Source organism: Drosophila elegans, unplaced genomic scaffold (assembly GCF_018152505.1).
Source record: "Drosophila elegans isolate 14027-0461.03 unplaced genomic scaffold, ASM1815250v1 contig_183, whole genome shotgun sequence".
NCBI classification, from domain to species: domain Eukaryota; kingdom Metazoa; phylum Arthropoda; class Insecta; order Diptera; family Drosophilidae; genus Drosophila; species Drosophila elegans.
The window spans coordinates 828,433-854,000 of NW_024545550.1; the positions used below are offsets into that span (position 1 = coordinate 828,433).

The 25,568-nt window shown below is 48.2% G+C and overlaps 1 protein-coding gene across 21 annotated transcripts in view; it reads left to right on the forward strand.

Annotated features, from left to right (window-relative positions):
• LOC108135007 (sorbin and SH3 domain-containing protein 1) overlaps positions 1–25,568 on the forward strand; it is a 40,969-nt gene that overhangs the window by 8,019 nt on the left and 7,382 nt on the right. For 3 of the 21 annotated variants that reach the window (XM_041707208.1, XM_041707216.1, XM_041707217.1), the window contains exons 1-11: positions 3,514–8,925; positions 11,387–11,587; positions 18,783–18,922; positions 19,006–19,078; positions 19,283–19,315; positions 19,755–19,908; positions 19,972–20,092; positions 20,412–20,444; positions 20,865–20,917; positions 20,984–21,162; positions 21,532–25,461. In XM_041707208.1, the coding sequence (XP_041563142.1) occupies positions 3,687–8,925; positions 11,387–11,587; positions 18,783–18,922; positions 19,006–19,078; positions 19,283–19,315; positions 19,755–19,908; positions 19,972–20,092; positions 20,412–20,444; positions 20,865–20,917; positions 20,984–21,162; positions 21,532–25,461 (10,156 nt within the window). In that variant the 5' untranslated portion in view covers positions 3,514–3,686. Of the gene's footprint in view, positions 1–1,704; positions 8,926–9,570; positions 10,000–11,386; positions 11,588–15,617; positions 15,744–17,488; positions 17,843–18,481; positions 18,581–18,782; positions 18,923–19,005; positions 19,079–19,282; positions 19,316–19,373; positions 19,657–19,754; positions 19,909–19,971; positions 20,093–20,411; positions 20,445–20,864; positions 20,918–20,983; positions 21,163–21,531; positions 25,462–25,568 lie in introns of those variants that run through there. The other 18 variants (XM_041707218.1, XM_041707219.1, XM_041707220.1 and 15 more) reach the window with 15 other exon arrangements.

Consider the following 25,568-nt stretch of genomic DNA (forward strand, 5'->3'; position numbering starts at 1 on the left):
GGGCGATTCATAAATTAATTTACTAAGCGCACATTGTTTGTGTTAATACTCTGTGTGTGTGTGCGTGTTTGTGTGTGTTTTTGAGTGTGTTGTGTAAAAGGCAAACAAACAATAAGTAGGAAGAGAGAGGAAAACAGACATGTGCTCAACTCGTTTATGGGAGAACAAAATGCTCGGCGCAACGCTGGCCAAATAAATAAGCAAAGCGTAAACATGACAGCACCAAGACTCTCAAAAATCTATGCTAATTAGCACCAATAACAACAAAGACGAAGAGTGTATCTGTGTATCTGAGAGAATGTATCTCGAACATATAGCCACAGCAATATAAGTGCAAAGCCAACAAATCGGCAGGCAGCCAAACACTCGAAATACCCTGAAAAAACATCAGCGACAAATAGTGAATGCTGAGTGAATGGAGACTTTTTCTGTAATCATCCTGCATTGGGAAAATGACAGTGACCCCTGGGAATGCTAAGACTGTGAAAGGAAAAGTTAGAGAGGAAAACCAATCAATTCGCAATTAAACTGTTATTATTTTTTTTACCAGCAAAAATTAAATGGTTAGTCTCCACAACCCTCTTGATTTATTTAACACATTTTATAACTCACCAGATCTGTTTTTATGGAAAACCAAAGATATGTAAAGATTAAAACCATTTAAGTTTATGACCTAATCGTTTGTCATACTTGACATCTTGAAGTTTATTCTTACTTATAAAATACTTTAATTTCTGTTTATAAAAGAGACCAAGAAACCTCTAAAACAAATAAATATAAATATAAATATATATTTATTATCATATAAAAGGGAATCAGAACTCTTCATTCATGGCAAACAATTTCCCAAGAAAATAGCAATCTATATTGTATGAAATCTTTATGAAAGACTTCTTTTGATGACCTCCTAAGCTTGTTTAGATATAAAAATGCAATCTGCTTTGAATTTCCAAGAAGCCAATATTACCTCACTGCATTGACTTCTCCAACCTCGATTTCATTGAAAGTTAAAAATTCGCGCAAGCCACGCCATGTTCTTTATCAGAAATGCAAAATTTATCAGCGATAGCCCAGAAAAGATAACTAAAATGTGCGCTGTTCTACAGCAAATAAATCGAGGCGAAGAAATCAATTTCGAATTTGTTGTTATTACGGAGCAAGAAAAACAGAAAATAGGAGCCACTACAATGGTTCCATAGATAGCGGCTACTTGTTTGTACGTCAGTAACTTAAACGAGTAGGCCCAAACGAAATCCGAACGGAAACCGAAACCAATTGAGGAGCATACACATTAAGTGTGTGGGTTCTGTCCAAGGGGGAAGTGATCGTTTTTAAGTGGTTCCTAATTGGGATCCCGGTGCTAGACAGCCTGTGTCACACTGTGCAGAAACCGGGAATTGCATAATGCCCGGGCAAAAACCCACATCACGTGTCTGGGTCGTCTGGCACCTGACAGCCCCACTGAAATTACTTCAATTCGGATCGGTTCTGGCCGGAGGAAGTTGATGGAGAAATGATCATGATGATGATGTTGATGATGATGGGGCCGCAGGCCGCCAGACAAAACAAGAGAAATTGAAAGCCATTAAGTACCTTTAAAAATAAAATCGGAATACTACTAACCGCATGGCCCACTAGGATGATACATGCGAGTTCTATATATATATATATATATATATATATATATATATATGCATATACGCGTGGATATATGCTTCTTCAATTATTCAAGAGTACACCGAAAGCAGAGACTTGTGACCACAAAAATCAAAGAAATTACGCACGAAAAATATCTTGAAAATGCCATAAGTTGTATATAGATACACAGCCACCGTAGACTCATCAGATACACACACACATACACAAACACACACACACACCCGCGGGGAAGATATAGACAAACTCGAACTGTGGCAAACTATTTCCGTATTGAGTTCTCTTCTTCAATGCCCTGCATCAGATCTATTTGGGCATATTGCAAGGCAGCTTTTCGCTTTTTCATACATTCAAACAAACACTTGAACTATGAAATAACCAAATTGAAACCCTTTAAAATTCCCAGATAAACGTTTTTCTGACCTCTAAATAATTTATTTTTCCCTTAATGTCTTACATCCTTTATTCTTGAGCATTTATCAAATGAAATTCAAGACAAAAATGTGTGTTTTGTGACATTTTTAAAAATGTATTTTCAAAAGCATATATTCATTGGCTTAAATTCCACAAACAAATTATGAACGTGTTCCAAAAACATTTTCTAATATTTATGGATGCGCCAAATATATTTTCGAAACGTACGATTCGTTTCTCTTCACATGACTTTATGAGTTTGTTTGGCTTGTGGAAATTGCATTGACCTAGAAGCTATACCAACTGTATTGTTGTTTTTTCGGTCTCTTGGATATTTTGATGTCTTTGGAATACCCTGCATTTTGTTTTGGTTTTGCACAGTTCCCTCAATTACTCCCACTCTCTCTCTCTCTCTCTCCCACTATCTTTTTATGCCTATTTTTCTCTGTGTGTATTTTGAAAATGAGCATCATTATGAATTCCCCGATTTGTTTTACTGTGTGTATATTTTCAAATACTTGCATCCGATTTGGGCCGTGCTCGCCAGTGTGTGAGTGGGATGATGGGGAACTGGCTCCCGGCTGAGATCGTCGAAGGCCCACGGCCCATTCCTTGTCCGTCGGTCGCCAGCGCCACGAGGAGCGGGAAACGCGGTCTTCAAAAATATTTCAAAAATTGAAATCGCAGCTAAAATCGAACATACCCCTAAAAAAATAAAGAAAAAACGAGAGCGAAAGTTCAGCATTCAAAACGCAAACGCAATTTAATTTGGCCAAAACAATTCGAGACAATCAGGGACAAAGGCGCGATCTCGACGGCGAAAAAATAAACCTGAAAACATAACGATTTCGGACGCGTGCCAGTCGGCGGGCGGTGGGCAGTGGGCGGGGCGGCAGAGACGCCGGCAGCGACGTTGGCGCTGCGCTTTCATATGATTTTCCGCTCGTAGTGCTCTTTTTTGTTATTTTCTTTTCGTTTTTTTTTTTTTGCCGGCTGTCGGCTGTCGTGAGCAGAAATGCCGCCGGCTCTCGGTTCTCCGTTCAGTTCTGGTTGAGTTTCTGGCGACGAGTGTCACACACAGAGGGAACTAGAAATAAACGACATCGAAAGACGAAACAACATCCAAGTTGTACTGTAGATTCTGGCTGATTAAGAAACACGAAACACACACGCACACACACATATTTCTCACACTGCAAACTGCATTAGTTCTGATCGAGCGAAAGTGGACGTAGACGATGCCCAATAACCGCAATCGTAATCGCAATCGAAATCGCAACAAACGCAATCGAAACCAAAATCAAAATCAAAACCCTAATCAAAATCAAAACGATAACGAAAACGAAAACAGTCAGCAGCAGGCAGAGGGGGCGGAGGAGCGGGAGGAGCAGCAGGAACATCAGGATTCTCAGATCGCAGTAGCAACTTCTTCTTCCTCCATAGATGATAATGGAAATTCTGGCAGCGTTTCAAATGGGCCAGCGGAAAACAGCGAAGCTGTTGTTGTTTGCGACGACCAGTGTGTGACGAGCACTCTTGAGAAAACCGAAGAAATAGATAAAATATCCGAGAAACCAGCAACAGTCATCCAACAAGAAGAATATTTAGACGCTGAAATGGGTGCCAAAAACTCAAAACATCGCAAGGAAAAGTCCGATAAGCAGGCCACCAATGGAAGAGCCGAAGAGCAGGTGCGTCCACCACCCACAATTATAAGAAGGCCACCAGGCAGTCCGCGCCAAGCCAAGGTCATAGTTCATCGCATTGTGAGGGAGGGGGAGGCCAAGGCAAATGGCCAAGTTGAAGCACAGCAGCAACACAAGATGGCGGAATCCAAGGAGCAGCACTTGGAGGTTGAGGCATCAAAGAAAGAAACACAGCAAAAGGAAGCAACTCAACAGCAACTTTCAGAAACTAGTCAGCTATTAGAAGACGCACAGCAGCAACATGTTGCAGTTGCACAAAGTCTACAGGTTCAGGAAGGCAAAGAAGACGATGAGCCATCACCAAAGCAAGATGAAGTGGATAATTCAGAGAAGCAACCACTTAAAGTGGAACCCCCAAAGCAGCAGACACTACAACAGCAGCATGAGACAAAAGAACCGGAGCAATATGTGTTGCAGCTTGAAAAAGCCATGGAATTTGTAGAGAATGCACACCAGCAACATATGGCTGTTGTACAAAATCACCAAAAACAAGAAGGTATAGCACAACAACAACAACATCAGCAACATGAAGCACAAGTGCAACAGGAGATGCAAGAGGCAGAGCAGCAACAGGAGTTGAATAATGCCCAGCAGCAACATGTTGCTGTTGCACAAAGCCCGAAGGATCAAGAAGGCTCTAATGCACAACAACAGCAACCGGTATCCTTAATGAATAATGTCCATCAGCAACATGTCTCCAAATCTTCAGAAAAAATCCTTCAACCCGAGCAGCACACCTCCAAGGTGATTATCCACCAAATCCGGTTGGAAACCAATGACGAAGAACGTGCGCGAAAGGGTAAGCCCACCTTCGAGGAAATCAGCAGTACTTCCGGCTCTCTGGCCGGAACTCTGTCCCCGCCGCCCCGCTATTTGGTGGAATCGCCCAAGAACGTGTCGAGCGGTGGCCAATTCTCGCGCTTCTCGCGCGACGTGCAAATCCAGGAGCTGGAACTGAACAGCGATTGCAGCTCCGGCGAATTCAACTCGCTGCAATCCCCGCTGGTCTGCGAAGCGGACTCCGAGTCGGAGGGATCGACGGCCTTGGGGCCAGAGCGATGCCCGTCGGATCAGCAGATGGTGCCGTCCGGCAGCGGACGAGTGGAGCAGCAGGAGCAGCTGCGTCAGAAGCGCGCCCAGAAACGGAACGCACTGGAGTCGCACTTCCTGCCGCAGCTGCTCAATCCCCGCTACCTGGACAGCATCCTGGAGGAGAATGGCGGCGAGGCGATGAGTTTCCGCAACTCCTCCAATCCATCCGATCAGGCGGGAATGCGCACGCCCAAGCTGAACGAAACCTTTCCCAAGAGCCAGCTGGACTTTAGCCGTCGGCACAAGCGACGCGAAGAGGCCCCCTCGCCGCTGAAGCTGGAGACCAAGCTGCTGGAGGAGTCCGCCGATCTGGAGAGCTGCACCCGTCTGCAGAGCGCCCTGTCGCCACAATCCGAGGACGCCGAACTGGTCTACCTGAGCTCCTCGGCCTCCAGCAGTGTGTCGGACCTCATGGAACTGGAATTGGAGCAGGCGGCCGCTCTGGCCGAGAGGGCTCTGGTCGATCTGGATACGGATGCCAGCCGTCTGATCCTGCGGCCGGATGATGAGATGAGTAGCACAAGCACTACTACGGCGGACAGGAGTGAGACCGAAGCGGAAACGGAAACGGAAATGGAAACGGAGACGGAAAGAGAGGGAGAGAGAGAGGGAGAAGGAGAGGCCGAGGAGAGTCGCGAGAGCACACCTGTTAATCCGACGCTCGCCAGTTCGCTGTCGTCGCTGCTGAGCGCCGCAACGCCCACGCCAACACCAATACCAATGCCTGCCGACCGAGAGCAATTAGCAAAAGATACAAATGTATCTGGCGGATCGGCGGTTAGTTTCGGGATAGCATCGCCGCTGGCGGCCACGCGCGAGGAGTTCGTTCGCAACATGGACAAAGTGCGCGAGTTGATCGAGATGACGCGGCGCGAAGAGGAAATGGAAGTCCCTTCGACCGGTACGACGCGTTCGCCGTCGCCGCCGCCCGTTCCCCCGCCCCCCGTAGAGTCGTCCACCCCTTCCACAGCCTCCGGTTCCAGTTCCCTGTTCCACCTCACTCCCTTGCATTTGAGGCGGCAGGAGTCGAACGACTCCCACTGCTCAGACAGCACCACCCACAGCCAATGCACGGCCATCAACGTGGCCAGTCCCCCTCCCCCCGCACAGCCACCCACACCGCCACTTAGACAAAAGCCTGCACCACCACCACCACAATCACCACTACCAGTACCACCACCACCCACAACCCAATCAGAGCCAGAGCTTTCAGTTGCAGATTCGGGAGATGCAGATGCAGATACGGATGCCATAAAGAAGCTGCGTCTGCTGTGCACCGAGCAATTGGCCTCCATGCCCTATGGCGAACAAGTGCTCGAGGAGTTAGCCATCGTGGCCCAGAATATAGCCGATCAGTCGCACAACAAGATGCCCTATCCACTGCCCCAGTTGCCGCACATCAAGGAGCTGCAGTTGAACGCCGGCGAGGGCAAGTCCTCCTCCTCCTCCGCCTGGCTGGGATTGCCCACTCAATCGGATCCGCAGTTGCTGGTATGCCTATCACCTGGCCAGAGGGAACTGCTGGATGCTCAAACACAACCGGATGATCTGCTAGATGCCCACCAGAAGTTCGTGGAGCGAAGGGGCTACCATGAGTTGACCAAGGCCCAAGTTCTCGAGCAGGATCAACAGCAGCAGCAGAGGCAGCAACAGCAGAGCGAGATGCTCAAGACCGCGGCCATGATGCGCGAGTTGCGCAAGAGCCTCTCGCCGCCGGCACCGCCCCTCCCACCGCCGCCCGTGCCGCTGAAGAGCGCCGAAACGGCGGCCAAGGCGACCGCTCGTGAAAACGCCAAGAGAGATGACGTAAGCGAGCAAAAGCAGATGAAATCGTCATCGCTTGAAAATAAACCAAGGCGAGCAGCTGATCTCGGTGAGCAACAGCAGCAGCCGCAGCAGCAGCAGCAGTCGGCAGAGCACCGCCAGAGCAGCAGCATCACCACCACCACCACATCGGAAGCCATGTCCAGTGCAGCCACAAGCAAGTTTCCCACGCTGGAAAGCATGGAGAGCGAGCTGGCCAGGATGTTCCCGCAGCACAAAGGCGACATTTTCGAGGAGCAGCGCAAGCGCTTCTCCAACATTGAGTTTCCCAGCAGTCACGGTCAACAGACCGGCAGCCAGAGTCAGACCAAGCGGTACTCCAACATTGAGACGAGCAGCTACGAGTCCAAGAAGCGTTTGGAGAACGGTCAGGTGGTCTACGATGTGAGCACCTCCAGTCGCGAGAAGAAGGAGCAGGGCGATCCGCCAAAAGAGCAGCCCGCACCACCGCCCATCCCGCCGCCGCCAATTATGTCAGCAACGAAATTAAACGGCGGCACTTTCATTGATGGAGACGTGGCGCCCAAAAATAGCCAGCCAACAAAAGAGAGCGGCAACGGTACGTATGAGGAATTTCGGCAGCGTGCCAAGGCCGCGGCGGATGCTTTTGGAGCAGGAGATCAGCAGCAACATAATGGCCTGGATCACGACCGCGTGTTCAAGGACTTCGACAGGCTATCGCAGCAGATGCACGCCGAGCTGCAAAGCAGCCGCGAAAGGCGGGAGAAGTCCGCCTCCATGTACGATCTCAGTGGCTTCACCCGACCGTCGGCGGCGGCGGCGGCGGCGGCGGCGGCGGCGGCGGGTCATCCGAAGCTGGAGGAACTGCAGCAGCGGCGACACGCCCACATGCAGGAGCTGGAGAAGGAAATCGAGCGGTCGGCCAAGTCGCGTCTGGAGCGCATGTCGTCGGTGCCGCGCCAAATGGAGGCCACACCGCCGCAAACCCATGAGATTCCCATAGAACTAGAGTCCCGATCCCGACGTGCCGAATCGCTGTGCAATCTGAATGAGCCACCGCCACGGCCGCACACCACAGTGGGTCACTACAGTCACCAGGCGGCCCAGGACGACTGGTCGCGCTATGCCAGCGATTTGGGCTACTCGGAGAACATAGCTCGACCTTTTGCCAGGGAGGTGGAGATCTGCTACCAGCGACAGAACCAGAGATGCCCACCACATGGCATCAGGGCCCCGCGACTCTCGGCCAGCACCAATGACCTGAGCAGCTCCAGCCAGTACAGCTTCGATAGCTTCAATGCCTACGGCGGCAGGCGGACCCATGCCCCCATGATGAACCAGGCGCAGCAGCAGCAGCGTCCGCACTACGGCAGCTGTTACTCCATGATCGAGAGGGATCCCAATCCCCGGTACATAAGCACCACCTCGCGAAGGGGCGTGAGTCCGGCACCGCCGGCAGTGGCACCACCACCATCACTATTAGCACCACCGCAACAACAGCAGCAACAGCAGCAACAGCAGCAGGTGCCGCCACCCGCCTACGATCGCCAGCAGAGGAGGTCATCGCTGCCCAGGGAGCTGCACGAGCAGCAGCTGAAGTACATACTCTCCAAGGAGGAGGAGCTCAAGTTCGAGGTGGAGCGACTGCAGCAGGAGCGGCGCCGTCTGATGGAGGAGATGCAGCGGGCGCCGGTACTGCCGGCCCCTCAGCGCCGGGAAAGCTACAGGCCCGCCGCCAAGCTCCCTACATTGAGCGAGGACGAGGTCTTCCGGCAGCAGATGGCCGAGGAGTGGATGAACAAGGTGGCCGAACGGGAGGAGCGGCGCCAGCACAAGATCATACGCATATCGAAGATCGAGGACGAGCAGGACCACTCCGCGGTGGACAGGGCCACCATAAGCGATGAGTTCCTGGACCGCGTGAAGGAGCGTCGCCACAAGCTGGCCATGCCAGCGGACAGCGACTGGGAGAGCGGGGCGGAGTCGCAGCCCCAGCCGCAGGCGCAGTCCCAGCCCGAGTCGGATGTGGAGGCGGCACCGGTGCGCATACTCGAGGGCCAGGCGGAGGCCAATCTGCGCCAGCTGCCCCGTCACTTGAGGGAGTTCGCCAAGTTCTCCACCAGCGAACAGCTGCCGGATGGCGGCCAAATGGAGCGGCACGAGGAGCAGGAGCGCCGCGAGGAGGCCACGGACCACACGCACAGCAGTGCCACCAAGAAGACGAGCATCGTGAAGACGTACAAGGTGTCGCGTCTGCCGCCTTCCGTCCAGGGTGAGTTTCCCGGCCCGGCGTTTTCGGGGGTGTCCAAGGGCGGCCGACCCTATCGCGAACGCTCGCTAACGGCGCGGCTCGTGCGCCATAACATCCCCCTGGAACTAACCAGTAACCACAGCTCATCGCCTGACTCCCCCTCCCCCCTCCCATCCCCCCGGTTGTGGTTCCTCCGCCCCCTCACCCCCGAACCCAAACTTGTACCCAGCACCACAATCCCCTGCACCGCCACCCATTGAGCCATTGAATCCTGCATCCAGCACCGCTGGCGGCATCTTGGGAACCGCTTTGTTGCTGGGCCTATCCCTGCTGACCGCCTGGAACAAGTTCAGTTAGTTCATCCAACCACTCACATTGATCACTTCGCAAACTTGATCTTAAGAGGTATCAATCAAGAGGGTTTTTCCACATTCGAATGTACCAAATTTCCATCTGTTAATATCAAGTTGAAAGTGATACTATCTCTGGTGTCTGGCCATCTCGCTCACACACTCAACTCATTTGCATACCATAGCCACTTGGTGTTGTCCTATCTCTCTCTCTCTCCCTCTTTTGTATATCTCTATCTCTCTCTATCTCTCTATCTCGCCCTATCTCGTTTTGATTGTTCATTGTGCGCGAATTGCTCCTACTTAATCCACACAGACGAGGCCACAGATGCGGGCTCCAGGAGCAGCACAATCCACCATCAGATAAATCGCTCCAGCGATCCGCAGGCGGGAAAATTCGGTGCTAATTTGAACGAGTTTTTCGCCGGATCACCCTTCCGATCGAAAATCTTCGAAGAGTTCGACAAATACTGGCGAAACTTCGAGCACTCCGCCTCGAACACTTTCTAGGGCCATCCAGAACCACAAGCCGAATGCTTTGACCCCTGACCCCCCGCCCACTTCCAAAAACGTGCCCCGCCCCTCGCCACCTGCAGCTGCATGCAGCATCCCCCCACTCATGTCAAAATAAATGAATAAATACAAGTTACAGATTTGTCCAAATTGCGTTTGTGAAACTTTGTTAAATGTTCGAAACATTAAAAATAATATTAATACCATAGCAATAAAGCGAAACCGAAAATTATATTTAGTGTTGTTTAATGTTTAATAAACGAAATTATTTGATTAACCAAAAATTGTTTACTTAATTTGAGTATTCTCGTTGCATTCATATCAATTGTATATATTCCGCATGCGATTCCTTCTTCTAGTTGTTTTGTATGTATTATATGATGTGTCCCAAAAGAGAGAGACGATGTGCTTGAAAAACAAAACTAATCCATATTTGTGTGTAGTGTACAGACATTTGTAGACGGTGCGGTTGGGAAATATCAGACTGGCGTAAACAAAATGTTTTGGGAAATATGTGCAAGATCTTTATGACTTTTGGAAATGCCTCGAGTTTGTATAACTCAATCAAGCTCTTAACAATAAATTAATGGTTGTATATTATTTCATATTTATCTAAAACCAATAAAAATTATTACAAATTTAACAAACTTAAATATAATACATACAATTATGAACATTATTATCACTCATTTCTAAGCGCATATCCTAGAAAAACAACCTTTCTGATATTATTCCAACTTACCGCACATAATTGTTAAATCTTAAGCTTAAGTTTAGACATTAATCATTTGGCTTTGTAATTCGCAAGCTTTCGCTTAAGGCTCTGTGCTCAAATGCCCGAGGGCTGAAATCGGCTTTACCCTTTACCCTCTACCCAATCCACCCATTCCATCCCCCTAAGTCGACTTTTTCGCCCCCCCAAGAATCGCAACAATGCTCAAGAAACGAGAACGAAGTAAGCAAAAGACAAGCGAAATTGCGATTAAGCGGAAATTTTAAATTAATTCCATTCAATTGCATGGACATAAAGTGCAGTCCGACAGACGATCCGTTTGTTTAAACGAGAATTACGGAATCGGGGGCAATTGAGCTAGAGCGTCTACACAAAGAAAAACTAGTACTAAATGGTTATCAAAGAGTATATGAGGCAAAATCAATCGTTAATGATAAATGTCTTAATATTTATAGAAAGTCTATTGAATGCCGATTCCCTTTGAAAAGGAATGGATATACTATGTTCGTTTTTTAATTTAGCAAATGTGGCTTTAAATGGCTTTAAATGTTTGATAAATTTTTTTAAAAATTTTATTGCTTAACATTTAAAAAAAAATATTATGTCGAGTTCTGTTGGCATGTTAGAAAGTTTTACTTAAAGAACATAAAAAATATATTTTAAAGCCTTTGCAGTAAAAAATGATATCTGTGATAAATACTTTTACTTTCACTGACCATAAGTAAATAACAGCAATGGCAGTTAAAAATTTAAAAAAATTGGCCCATATGGACTAAGTATTTTCCTCTGTGTACGAGCGAATATGCATGCTGAAATTGGAACTGGGATGGGGACGACGAACGGACTCCGCTAGAAGGCGAAGTTCTAACCGAATGCTATCGTTCAGACAGAGCCACCGCATCAGGGGCAGACGCAGGAGCGGCAATGGGTGTCCGGCTGCGACCACGCCCACCCAAGCAGACGCGCTTCCTCCTCAACGCCCAGCAGCTGCAGCAGCAGCGGCAGCGACGCAGCTGGTCGGAAAGCGATCTTCTGAGGGAGATCGACAGCGAACTGCAGCTGGCCAAGGGCTTCCTCTACGCCAATGGTGTGTCAGAAAAACCCCAGAACCCCAGCCTCCCCTCCATCGATCCCCGCCCATGTTCTCTAATTGTCTAACCCCTTCTCGGTATATGTTTCATTATGTTAAGTTTATTTTTAGCCAAATCCACCATTATACATGGCGAATTTCGCTTACCTGCCTAAAAGTAGGCAACATTTTTCGCTCGTTTTGTTTCAGCACATTGCGTATACGACACGGCGGCTCCTTCTTGGTCACTTGCCACACTCGGCCATATACACATATCTCTCTATATATTTATCTTTATCTGCACTCTGTCCATAATTTATGACCCACTTGAGTCGTTCTCACACCCCGAAGATCGCTCTTTTTTGGCTTCCTCTCCGCTGTCTCTGTTTATGAAAGCATAAAAAAAACTATTGTTTATACTGGGCGAAACGGAAAAAAATACGAATTTTTCATCTGAGAACGAGAACGAGAACGTGAACCGTTCAACAAATTTGTTGTCTTGCGCTCGAACACAAATTGAGATTTTTCGGCTGGGATTTTCGGTGGGCCTCTAGACTACGAAAGTCCAAGCAACCTGACCGAAAATTCAACCGTTTCGTAGTCGTAGTCGTCGTCGTGTTAAAGTCGTGTGAGCAACGCGAAGGCGCGTCAGAAAATAGAAATATAGAATAGTCCGAAGTCGGCAATTGGAAATTGGAAATCAAAAAAGAAGTCGCTTCTATATTTCCACAGCAGAAATGGGACAGGGTTAGTTGAGTGTTTTGTATTCGAATTTGTTTGTTTTATCCCCAAAGTTGTTGCCACTTCCTCGACGGCTGTCCAGTGAAAAGATCGAAAATATCGAAAAGATACAAAGATGCACGAAGTGCAACCGAAGTGAAGTGTATTTAGTGAATGGTATTCCCGACTAAAGCGCCGATTTGGCCATTTGCAATTTGATTTTTGCAGAGCATACACCACAAAGCACGGGCACGGCGATGATTGCACCCAAATTCAAGGCGCGCGCGCCACCAGGCTCAGGTAAATTGTATCTGGCGGATGCGTTTTGCATCCCGCGGATGCACCCACGTCAAGTGTGACAAATGGCCAACATGACGTTTTCAGTGGGCTGTCTTTGATGATTCGTTGGCAGACGAGTTGAGTGGATCTTTCGCCGCGATTTCCCCAGTCAACTTTCCACCTTTCGACTGGTTCATTTCCAAATTTATTGCTCATATTTATAGATAATTTTTTTCTTCTGTTTTTGTGTGTTAGCTCTTCCATTTTTTGTTTCCTTTGGAGATTTGGACTGAACTTGATTTCGCCTTTGGCAGTTGCGATTGTTTATTTTAAATATTTCACATTAGTTGATGTTAATTGTGCACAGACCAAAATTTCCACATGATTTAGGCAAGCGTTTTGGAAAATCCAAACTGGAAACGAGGTGCGCCATTGCTAAATATACGAAATGACGTAAAATCCGAGGGAGAAAATGCGGAATATTTATTACAATATTTGCAATGTTCTCAATTGTTGTTCGCTTTTCGTGTTAGACGCCCACGCGGATGCCGCCTTTTACAGTCTCCAATAAAAATGCCAGCTAAATAAGATCAACACGGAGAGGAGCGTACTCTGCCATGTCGCCATCACGACCCATTTGATGTTGTTTTAGGCCAGTCCGTTGGACTGATTTTCCATTCAGCAGAATCCGCCGGGGCCATAAAACCCCTTTTTGGATTTTCAGAATTACGGGGGCGTACCCAAATCCATCAAAACTTTCATTCCTTGATTCGCGTCATCTGATGGCATTATCTATGCTTTAGAATATTTCGATCTCCTACACATTTATTTAAAGCATTAATTTGTATGTTGTTATTTTTAACATTTTCCCCTTTCATTTTCTTTTTTTGTTGTTTTTGGCTCAGCCGTTTTTTGCCCATGCCAAAGAATGGAAAATATAAATTTGAAGACTTTTAGTGAGTGAAAATAATTTATAGTCCGGTATAAATTCAGTTGAACTTGAACGAAACGATTCCTTTGCTTAGCTGCTGGTCGGGAAATAGCGATTTAATTTTGTTTGATGACGTTGCCATCGGTGGGATTAACAATCTGTTTAGAAGAGCTCTTAATAGTATAAATTGGAAAAGAATTTGGAAATCATGATGAGTAAATAGGAAAATGGGTGGCTAGATGAAAACACAAATTAAACTGGCGTGAGATACATTTTTATTATCACCTCACGAATTGACTTAACCTGTGAATATTTTTATAATTTTCAATTAATAATGTACAATATCTAAAGAAAAGATTCTTATTGTGATGCAATAAATAGGTATCTAACCGATAAATACCAATGATTTCTGTGTCTAGAACATTTTATAATAATTTATTGGTATTTTGATAACCAAAGTTAAAGATACTTTTTGGAATTTATGCGATTCCTTTGATTCCATGCCTTTCTTATAAACACAATAACTTACCGTGAATTATGATCTCTGTTCTTTTCAATTATGTTTATCAAATGGCCCATTATGCGGCTTGCAACTACAGGTTTTCCAATTAGTTCCGACTGAACCGCAAATATGCACTCCATAAATAACAAACTAAGTTGAGGAGTTCCCGCCTTCTCCACAAGCAACACGCAGACGGACTCCCCCTAAATTCCACATAAATCAACTCAGGAAATGCTCTTAATTTGCCAGAGGCAGCCGCACCCATTTCGATTCTCATTCCCATTCCCATTTCCAATTGACAGGTCGCACTCTGACTCGGAACTCCCGATGCCAACTCCCGTTTTCCAATCTGTGACAGGTTGCATAGAGCACCCAGCACCACTCCTCCTCAAACTATTTTCCCCATCACCTTTTGTGTGAATTTTACAAGGCCGCAGCGAGCATATGGGTTCCGCTATTAGAAAAACATTTTACAAACTATCCAGAGTTAAAATTAAATGGTTCCCTCATGGCAGGTACACTGTGGAAAAAGTCTGTCGTTGAATTAGAGACTTGATAACTTACATTTCAGACTGTTAGAAAATCGAGTTTTTTTTTTATATAAATAAAAATTTGGATTTATAATCATGGCTAAAGGATAGACCTTATGATGTTCTCAGAAAAATATGTTTCAGTTTCTTGTAATTACAGAAGCCACATTGGATTTGGACTAAGAATTGTGATTAAGGATGATGTTAATGATTCTCTCTTACTATTTATATACATTATATACGTTTTTATCGACAAATTTCATATTTAAGTTAAGAAATCTGTCTTTCTGAAACCATATACTCTTGATTTCAAGGCAAAAATCCAAATTTCAGAGTGTTTTTTCTCTGTGGAGTCCCCTTTTCTGTTGTTTTTCGAATTTTTTCTTGTTCGCAAATCGATAAATTTGAAATGAATTGCTCCGAACAACGAAAGCCAGCGAAATGCGGCTTCTGCTCGACTGCGGGCGCTCCTTGCGGGTGTGTCGCGCCGCTCTCAAGTGCCACTATTAACATTTTTCCAAGCGAATTTTCGATTTTTCGAATTTTCCGTCTGATTTGTTCTAAAGTCAAAGTAGCAGCAGCAGTAGCGTCAGTGGCCACCGGAAGTGCCAAGCCAAGCCAAGTCAAGCCAAACCAATCGAGTTGGCTTTGTGTGTTTGGGTTTGCTTTGCTTTTTGTTTTGGGTTTGCTTTTTGTCTGGCTTTGCCGAAGAGTTGTTTTGATATTTTGATGTTTTGTTGTGACTTTTGTGACTTTTGTGAGCTGCTTCACTGTACTCCGGCGCACACACTTCCGTTCCATTTCGCATTGCACGCATAATTGGCGTTTGCCCCTCTCTCGAGGTTCCCCTGTCTCCGGTTGATCGAGCACGGAGCAGCGAGAATGGTAATTGATCTGCTATTTGGGGATTGTGCCGATGGGGCGGAGGAGCCGCCATCGGCAACTGGGTGTGTTTGCCTTTTGTTTTTCCCTGCCCATGGCCATTCCCATTCCCATTCCCAATCCGAATCTGAATCCGAATCCGAATCGGAATCCATCCCCATTCCCGGGCTACTATGGTAGCTCTGCTCGACGCTGGCGAGTCACGCAAAATTCAGTTCGCCTCGAGCCGTGCGCGGAGTCAGCAACTCAATCAGCAAATCGCTCTCGAAATCGGTGACCAGTGCCATCCGTATCCGCAAGCGGTGCAATCTGTGCAATCAATCTCCTTAGGTAAATCCCTCGGATAAGACCGACTAATACTAATTAACAATCTGAGTGACTCAGAGGATCTCGATCGCGGTGTGTGCGAGCGTTTGATTGACATTTGCAAGGAGAAATTTCCTTTTGATTCGATTGTATAATTCAATTAAGTGCTGATTGAATAAAGACGTCAGCGCGCCCACGTACGAAACACCAGCATCAGCACCACCTTCACCACCTCCCCCCTAACAGTTTCCCCCCACCGCCCCAGTGAAACCCAAGAAATCCGCTAACGAATTTCGAGGCAGCACTGAACAAACCGCTCCTCGGCCAAATACGTGTCAATGTCTCGAAGGCAATGCGCCAATGCGCCTAGGGCATCTCTATCTGTATCTGTATCTTTATCTGTATCTGTATCTGTTTCTGAATCGGTATATGTATCTGTGATCTCGGGGTGTTTGTTTGTGGTTTTTGTTTTTTTACAGGTGGCATATAAATCTGTAGAATGAAAGATTTTGGCTAGACCCAATGCAAAGCTGCACAGACATTACGGGGGTTAGTTGACAAGTCATAAGACTACGCTGCCAGAATAAATCCACAATTGGCGGCAATTTGTTCTCATTGCGGTAAAAATAAGCGAATGATTTGCACAGATTTAAAATGGTTAACCGGTGGTTAAAATGGATGATTAGTTTCAAATTTTAAAACCTACTTAAATATAAATTGAGTTGAAATTGCTCTCCTAAATTACAGATTAGATTCGGAGTTGTTAGCTGCACTGGATTTTTTAGGATTTCAATAGTTATAAAACTAAAATTCTACTTTGAATTTTGTTTTAAAGGACTTGAGGTTCTTAAACTCTTTCACAGTTTGCCATAAATATTTTATTAATTAATGTCTTAATTAAAGCAATCTTCATTGATAAATATATATTATTTTTCTTTTGGAAATATTTTCCCTTAAACAGGGTATAAGTACAAAAACATTTGATTTAAATACTCAATGGCACATTTTATTTATTTATTTTTATTTAAACCAAACTGATACTGAGTTGAAAAGATAAAAACTTTTTTTTTTTTAATATTTTTGCAGTTTGCGATAGCTTTGTATAAAACTTTACAGTTTACCAAATACTTCTTATAAAGCTTTTTAGTTATGTGGCTAACAAATTGCCAAATAAAAGTTATAAGAGAAACGTTTTAAAACTTGGGCACAAAATATAGAACTAACCTTGGTAGCACACCTCGCCCAGTTCTTTAACGGCACGGGAATATAAATGTATACTATTTATCTGCATGTGTGTGCTTTTTTGTGAATGCTAAACATGCGCCAAATGCGATGACTCATTCCATCCGTGTGAGAGGAGCGTCAGTGTGCGTCTCTGTCTAGGTGTGTGTGTGTGTGTGTATGTGAGTGTGTGTGTTGGCCAAATTTTGAATGGCTGCCAAATGGCGGCTTCCTCGGTCGCCGTCGTATTAATTATGGCTGTTCCACGTCGCTGTGTTTGTTTGTCAATTTGTCTTCGCTCGGTTTGTTGACTGCCCAAGAAGCTATTTTCGAGGAGATCTGCGGTTTAAGCACAGCCAGCGGGCATAAATTTGTTGACAAGTGTAAATGTCGGGGCGGGAAACTCAATCTCTGAACTGGCCGGCGCCCCTGAAAATGTCATCAGGCACATGAAAGACCCACCGCCCACAACTCTCGCTCACCCTCTGAACACTTTCGACAGGCGTGTGGACACCTTACGGTTCCACTGGCGAACTAAATCAATCGGGCCCCACCTCGGCCACGCCCCCGCCCCCCGCCGCCGCCCTCGCTGCCCGTTTGGACGCCCCAGCCGTCGCCGGTGCTGAGCGGACGCAAGGAGTTCCGTCCGGTCCGCTTCGAGTCGCCCACTCTGCCACGTCGATACACGGCTTTGCAGCAGCAAGATCAGCAGCAGCCACAGAGGACGACCACGACCACGATCCCGCCTTGGTCGTATACCAACGGAGAGGGTGCCCCCCAACTGCCCCCAGCACCGCCCTCCCTGAACTCCGTCAATTCCAACTCGGACTACGCCGAAACCGACTGCTCCGGACACTTTGCTCCCGTGGCGCCCAGTGCCAGTGTCTCCGACAAGATTAAAAGTACTACATAGCCTTCCCCCGTATTTTTTTTTTATTTCGCCGAGCTCCTCTATCTCAAATCCAATACTCAAAGTAATTAAATTTAAACCCGTTTTTAATATCTTAGACTCGGGGGAAACTGACATCTATACAATTAGTTTTGCTTTATTAATTTCTCTTAATTAAATTTAATTTATACACTTCTTCCGATGCCTTATACCAAGTCACTATATAGAACTATCTTCTTAATAGCTAAAGCTTTTATTATTGGTTAAATTTTTAACATGAAAGAATATTGGTAAAATTATTATTACCTCATAATGTACATATGAGTGTTCTATTTTGGTAAAAACAACCGAACATTATTATTATAACGGAAGTCATAGTCATACTAGACTTCATTGAGGCGATCTAAAAATGCGGAATATTTTGTTACATTGTAGTAGAAGACTAATTTCGACTATATGAATAATGTATTTTTTTTTCATTTCCATAAAATAGAAAATGTAGTATTTTATATTTTGGTTCATACCTAATATACATTAAAACTTGAGTATTGGTTATTTATGTGTCGGATTTTCCGACTATATCTTACTTGCTTACCTCTCCACTTGGAACCCATTTCGCTAACGATTAACTGTCGTTTATCGCCCCGAAAAGCATTCGAACGCTCTTCTTCCAACTCGGAGTTGCAGAGGCCGTTCGTGCGGCGCCAACTGTCCGACGCCAGTCGCCCAGTCTACAGGCCCAATGAAGTCAGTAAGTATAGCCGATGTGGGTAGATGTGGGTAGGGCAAGTGACCAGGTGAAGCGAGCTCATGTCGACGCACAACACTGAATGTGGCTGTGATGTTTGTGTCCTCTGTTTAACCGCAAATACCTAAACCAAATAAACCTAAAACCAAACCCTCCAGAGAACCCAATCAACAACTAACCAAACTCTAAACTCTGCGGTTTCCAGTCTACAAAGTCAAGCACGAGTATATGAGCGAACCGGAGACGGGCAGCGATCGTCCCCGGAAAATGGCACAGTTAGGGCGAAGGCAGTACGAAGGCATCGGTCCGGTGACCAACGATGGAATGCCCATCATCCTCAGATCGGTAAAGCAAGCATGTCGGGGGTCTTGAGCTCGAATTGAGACGATTTGATACGAGTATTGTTCCTTATCCCTATCCACATGCAGGAGGTCCAGGAGCCGCATCAGCATGAGTGGTACAAGCGTCTGTATCAGACGATTCACAAGCAGAAGAATGGCGGTAAATGTCCCCCACTTTCCCTTCGGTCTGAAGCATTACGAACTCCATTCCCATTCCCATTGCCATTCCCACTCCCATCCCAGATCATTCCTAGACCCCCAAAATCCCAATCCTTCTAATGCTTTAGTCTGATCTCCAACTTATCGTTTGGGTCTCTTAAAAAAAACTCTTGTTTCTCATTCTCCCATTCGCTTTCGCCTCAAGATGATTACGTGATTCGCTACAAGTGTCCCAGAGGTGATTTTTTGATCTATAAACTATGCTATCCCCTAGTAGCCCTTCCCCTTTAGTTACCCGCTTTTGCCTGTATATAGTGTATGGACAGGGTCCAGTGCCCTGTAACCTCTAGAAAATAGAGAGCCTCATTCTATTTTGGTTTTATCTTTTGTTTACATGCATGCTGTATTATTTGGTTTATCTACATATGATTTCTCCCATATTCCCGTGTCTAGCTCTCATTGACTATTTGGAAGCTTCTACTAAATTTCAAGACTAACCTAATTTAAGGCCTAACTCACCCAACGCAAAACCACAAAACAACGCTAACATCATGTCCGCCAGTACACCACCGAGACAAAGTAATGATTATGATTGGTAGAGCTTGAGAAACCGCTTTATGCTTCCCCAGACTGATGAATACATACCTCGACTAATGAGATTTTCCATATTCGATCAGCCCGTCCGTCGTACAAGAGCAACGGCTACGTGTCGGAGCCGGAACCCAACTACGATTCCGACTACTCTACGCTGAGGTACCGCACCCAGAATCCGCACCGCGTGCAGTCCGTATCGTCGGCTGTCAATGTGCGCAACCTCAACCAGGACGAGAAGTGAGTCCCTAGTTTTAAATTCAATAGGGATCTCTCTACCTAATAGATAACTCTTATCCACAGATTGTATGGTACTATGCCAAATCCCATAAAATCAGCGCAGAACTCGTATAAAAATCAGCCAGGTCGCATCGAGAACTACACGACAGGTCATTCGTCTGTTTCCGAAAAGGAAAAGAAGGAGGTAAGTACGGCCCCTACTCCTAACAGCCTCATATACCTTCATCAGAGTGACCGAAGTGATGAGATCATTTGGGCACAATCCCCTTCACCACCATCACTTTTCATTCATACGAAGCAATCACTTCACTAGCCTTATTCATAGCACCGTCCAGTACTAGCTTATTGCCCCTGATTCCCCACACCGCCATGATAATACCCATGGGGGCCCAATCGGGTCCACAATCATGCAGCATTCACATTCACATTCAACACCCATATTCAGTCATTCAGATCGCCTTCAATATTCTAACTCACAGCAATTATTCTATTCACAATTCTAGTGGTGGGACGAAGTGATGGACATCTTTAACGGGGTATGATCTCTACTATATAATTTAGATTTAGTTTTAGTTTATTGACCTTCCGATTGAGTTACTCGAGACCGTTTTCCGTTGTCTAACTAAACGGGAACTAAACTGTTCCCAACTGTTCTGTTCTGCTTATTGTTATATCTTTCCTTGCCTACCATTTACCGCCTGCCCAAATGCCTGATCCATATCGTTCGCAAAGTGGCTTAGGGAGCATACACGCATCCCGCGAATTATCATAGAGTTCGTCGATGATTTCGACGGCATTGGAGTAAGTTTTCCCTCAGTACAGAACAAACATCCAGAGATTATGAGGCAGGAATCATTGCAAAAGGCACCTGAACTACTAATAGAAGCCACACGATCAAATGCAGTTTGGTTTATAAATTGATGCTAACTTTTGTATTCTTTCTTTCTGTTTGATAGAATCTAGAACAATCGAAACTATCACCACTGTATACCGAAGGTAACTTGTCCAGGTAAGCAAAATAAAGTGAATCAAGTGGGATATAAGTATATAATAGTATCCTTTCCTGTCATCACAGAGCTCTGGCCAAGGAATCCGGCTACACCAGCGACTCGAACCTCGTCTTCCGCAAGAAGGAGCTGCCCGTGAGCAGTCCCCTGAGTCCTGTGGAGCAAAAGCAGGCCTACAAGAGTCTCCAGGCAGGCGGAGAACCCCCACTGCTCGGTTTCCGCAAACCAGCGCCCGAGAAACCCCGTGGTAAGTCACACTTGTTTTTATTATCGGGCTAGTTTTGTTCCACTCTAATCTAATAACTAACTTAGTTGTAAGTCGCTGGGCTATTCTACTCACTAATCCTGCAAACGGTGTTGGTTCCAAGGTCTATCTTTTGTTCACTCAAACTATGTAAGACTGTAAACTCTTGCCACGCGTTGCCCTGGTTTATCCATTTCACCCACTATCACTGCTATCACCTGAAGTTGTTTTTGCTCGCCCACAAGGAGGCGGGCACCACCGAAAAAAAAAACCCCAAACTAGCACCACCGTTTATGGCACTGTCACGAGGCACCACCAAAAAAAACCCAGCAGCTGCCTAATCTCAAAACCCGATTTATTGCCTTCCTCAAGAAATTGTGGAGGAGTTCGAATTCATACAGATCACTCCCACGCTCACCAAGATTCGTGTGAGCACCAAGGAGCTGGAAGAAGGGGAAGAACCCTTCAGAAAACCACCCACACCACCGCCTCCACCGCCACCACCGCCGCCACCACCACTACCACCACCGCCCCATCAAGATTTGATTAAGAGGAGGGAGAAGAAGCCGGCGAAGATGTTCTCGCAGCTGTCGAAGAATCTGCCCTCGTTCATTCCGCTGAGCAAGAAGCAGCAGGTGTCGCAACAGGACGACCCTCCTCCCAGGCCGCCCCACCGCAAGTCCAGCTGCACGAAGAGCACCGTTCGAGTGCTGAGCTCCGCCTCGAAGTCCAGGCATGAGCAATGCTTCCAGCCACCGAATGGAGCAAATGCCTCTGGGGTGTCCACCATCACCCTGCGCAAGGTGGCCACCTCGAGTTGTTCGCGTCGTGAGCCCATCTGTCGGTCGAAGTCGGCGGGAGCAGTGTCCACCCTGCTGCAAACCCTGACGGCCACCAAGGAGACTCGACTCACGCGTCGCGTCCAGCAGCAGCAGCAGCAACAGCAGCTTTCCCGTCTGAGGTCCTCCAGTCCCAGCAGACGTCCCGCTCGTCTTCTGGCACTGCGTCACTCCAGCCGGAGTCCGGTGGCCTTTGGACGTAGCATCTCCAAGGAGCGCAGCTTCGCCGAGGAGAAGAAGCGACTGGAGAACACCCTGCCAGCTAATCGCACCAACTTCGAGGCCAGTACTAACATCCTAAGGGATCCGTCTCTGAAATCCCCTCAAGAGGTGCGGGAGGCAGTGCGTTCGTATGCCACCTCGCGTAGCAAGTCCTTGCCAAGACTTCGTCACACCACAGTGAGCACTACCACCAGACAGACAATGTGCTTCCCTCAAGTGCGACCGCAGACACTATTGGACTGTGGCACTCGATCGCTGAGGAAGTGTTCCTCGAAGGCGGGAAAGGGTCAGGCTAAGAACGGATCCAATGACAGCCTGCCCCGGAGCAACTCCACCTTCTCCATTGACTCGCTGGTGCGTCAGGAGTTTGTGCCCATTGCCCCACCCAAGACGTATGTGAGCAAGTCCAGAGGCTCGTCCTCCAAGGCACTGGTTCCACTCCAGAGCAGCCGCAGCGAAGGTCACGTTCCCCGGAAGCGTCTGTCCGGGAAATCCACCAGTAAGGCACCACCACCACCACAGGTTACTGTGCACTCCTACAGCGAATCGGTGCGCGAGAAGACGAATTTCTGGAACGAGTACAATGCCAAGCAGGCCATGTCGTTGCCGCAGGAGTACAAGTTCGGTCCGGAGGATGTGTGCGACTACGCCAGTCAAACGATCCAGCAGCCGTGCATCGAGGATCTCGTGTGGAAGTACGAGGGTAAGGAGCAGCAGCGTCCGCCGAAACAGGTCTCCGTTACGGACATTGCCCGTCCGCAGTCGCCGCAATTGGGCGGCAGCCTGCAGGAGCGTCACTTTTCGCCCACGCGGGAGGTGCGGGTGCCCCAGATCAGCCGGGAGGTGCGCTCACCGTCGCGCCGTCGCATCGACAGCCTGCGCTCCAAGGACAAAGAGCAGTCGCAGTCGCTGTTGGCCAGGGCCAGCAGTCTCAGTAGTGCCGACGAGCGTCGCAGGGCCACGCCGGCGCCATCGAATGGACTCTACCAGTGCGGCGAACTGGCCCACAGCGCCACTTCGCTGACGCACCTGGAGCGGCACAGTCCCAGCTGTCGGTATCGCAACAACTGCGAGCGTTTCACCGAGCTGAATCGCTTCTACAGCACCTTGGAGCGAGTGGGTCAGCTGGAGAGGGCCACCTCGTCCAGTAGCTTTCATCCTTTGAGGAAGGATGCCGAGCTGCTGGACTTTGACGAATGGCGACGGGTGCGACTGCACGAGCGCGCCGAAAAGGAGCTGCACTATCTGGTGGGCAAGCTGCAGGATGACCAGAAGCAGCGGGATCTGCACTTCCGTTCCAAGGACGTGGGCTCCATCAAGTGGCGCCAGGAGGCGGACCAATCGTTGACGGCCAAGAAGAAGTCCGTGGAAGATCTGCGCGACAATTTCGAGCAGCTAAATCTACTGCGGCAGCAACAGCAACTGCAATCGGAGCCAGTTCATCGCCACTGGAGGCGCAACACAGTGGCCGATCTGGCCAGCAGTCTGGAGCATCGCGTGGAGGTGGAACCCGAGATGGAGCGCCATCTGGACAACGACCTGGTTAGCACCTTGTCCAAGGATCAGATCAAGAAAATCACCCAGCAGCTGAATGAGATTTACTCGGGAAATCGTCAGGTTCCCGGCTCCGTCGAAGAGCAGTATGTGGTCACCGTGGAGAAGGGCTCCCGACCGAATGGCCTGAAGGTGCGCTGCAACTCGACCATCTCCAAGGATCAGCTCCTGGGTCCCGTTCAGCGCAAGCGGGACGAACAGCAGTCCAACCAGACTCTTCCCCGTGCCACTCGCAGTCAGTCGCCGGTGGTGGTGGCCAGGGAAACCCGTGGCGCCATTGCGGCCAAGAACGCCGAGCTGACCCTATTAAAGCCGCCACCCGAGGTGCCACCCAGGCCCAAGCCGGCAGCAAGTCAGGAGGTCAAGGTTAAACCGCCGCCCAAGGCGGAAGCCAAGGTGGAAGCCAAGGTGGATGCCAAGGTGGATGCTCGCGAACCGGCCGAGGACATCAGCCAGAAGATACAGTACTTCGAGGATCGGCAATTCGATGAGCCACCCAAGACCATATACCACGCTCGCGAAGATTCCTCGCCGGACGAGGCCGAGGTCATGCGACTGATCAATCAGAATATGCAGGAACGGCAGCGAGCCAGGCAAGTGCACCATCAACATCATCACCACCAGGAGCTGAGCAACTCGCTGACCGATTTGAGCGGTGTGTTCGGCGAACGTCCGGCGGCCCGTGTAAATTTTCACTTGCACAGCCCGCCCGACCGTCCGCCCGACGACACCGAGCTCATCAGCTTTGGGAACGGATCACCGGAGCAGCAAGACGACGGCAGTCTTGAGCTCTACTCGGACTCCTACTACCGATCGCGCAGTCTGTCGCCCCAATCGCAGGCCTCGGCCTGTTCCAGCTCCTACCTGCAGCGGGTCTACACCGGCGAGGTGCGCAAGATGCGTCAGCACTTCGAGAGCATCCGCCAGTCCGGCGAACAGTCGCGGGAGCCATCCAACGAGCGGCGTGATTTTTTTGGGCTTAGCTCGCTGCGGAGGGCGCGCAGCGATCCCGAGATGAGTGCGGGATCCAAAGACGCCCCGGACGCCGCTACGGAGGCGGTGTCGAAGCAGAAGGACGATGTGCCACGCCTCACCCACAAGTTCGAGGTGCGGGCCGCAACGCCGTCGCCGGAGCGCGGTAGAAGGCGGATGCGAAGTGCCCAGGACAGGCTAATGCCGCACATCGATATCATCAGCAAGACGGCGTCGCTGAAGAGGGAACTGCCCATCCGGTCGAGTCCCACGAGGAGTGTGAGCAGCAACAGTCACTGCTTCGAACGGCTGAGGAAGCGCTACGAGTCGCCGGAGCCACAGACCCAAAGCTATCTGTCCACCTCGCATCCGGATATGCGGGATGTGCACGACATATCGCCGCACTTGAGTGCCGACTGGGTGGCCCACAGGCATCCGGAACCCTCGAAGCCCAAGGAGCTGCCCAAGAAGCCGCAGCGGGTGGTGCGGGCCAGCTCCACTTCGCCACTGCGTCCGGCTAAGTCGCAGAGCCATCAACTGAGCTCCCGGCTAACCAGCTGCATGAGGGACATATTCGCCAACCAGAAGTTCGATCCCGACAAGCATCGACCCAAGGCGCGATATGTGCCCGATGGGGCAGAGAATGGCAATAAGAAGCCCAAGGATGGTGGAACTCTGGAGCGCCTCAAGAAGACGGCCATGGTGACATTTAAAGGTGACTAAAAGTAACAACTTTCAGGGGAGCAGTGATTGGGGGTTTCTAGGGTGGATCAGGGCAACTCTAGTCTATGCTTCGTTGGTCGCCTGATATCGTAGAGCTAG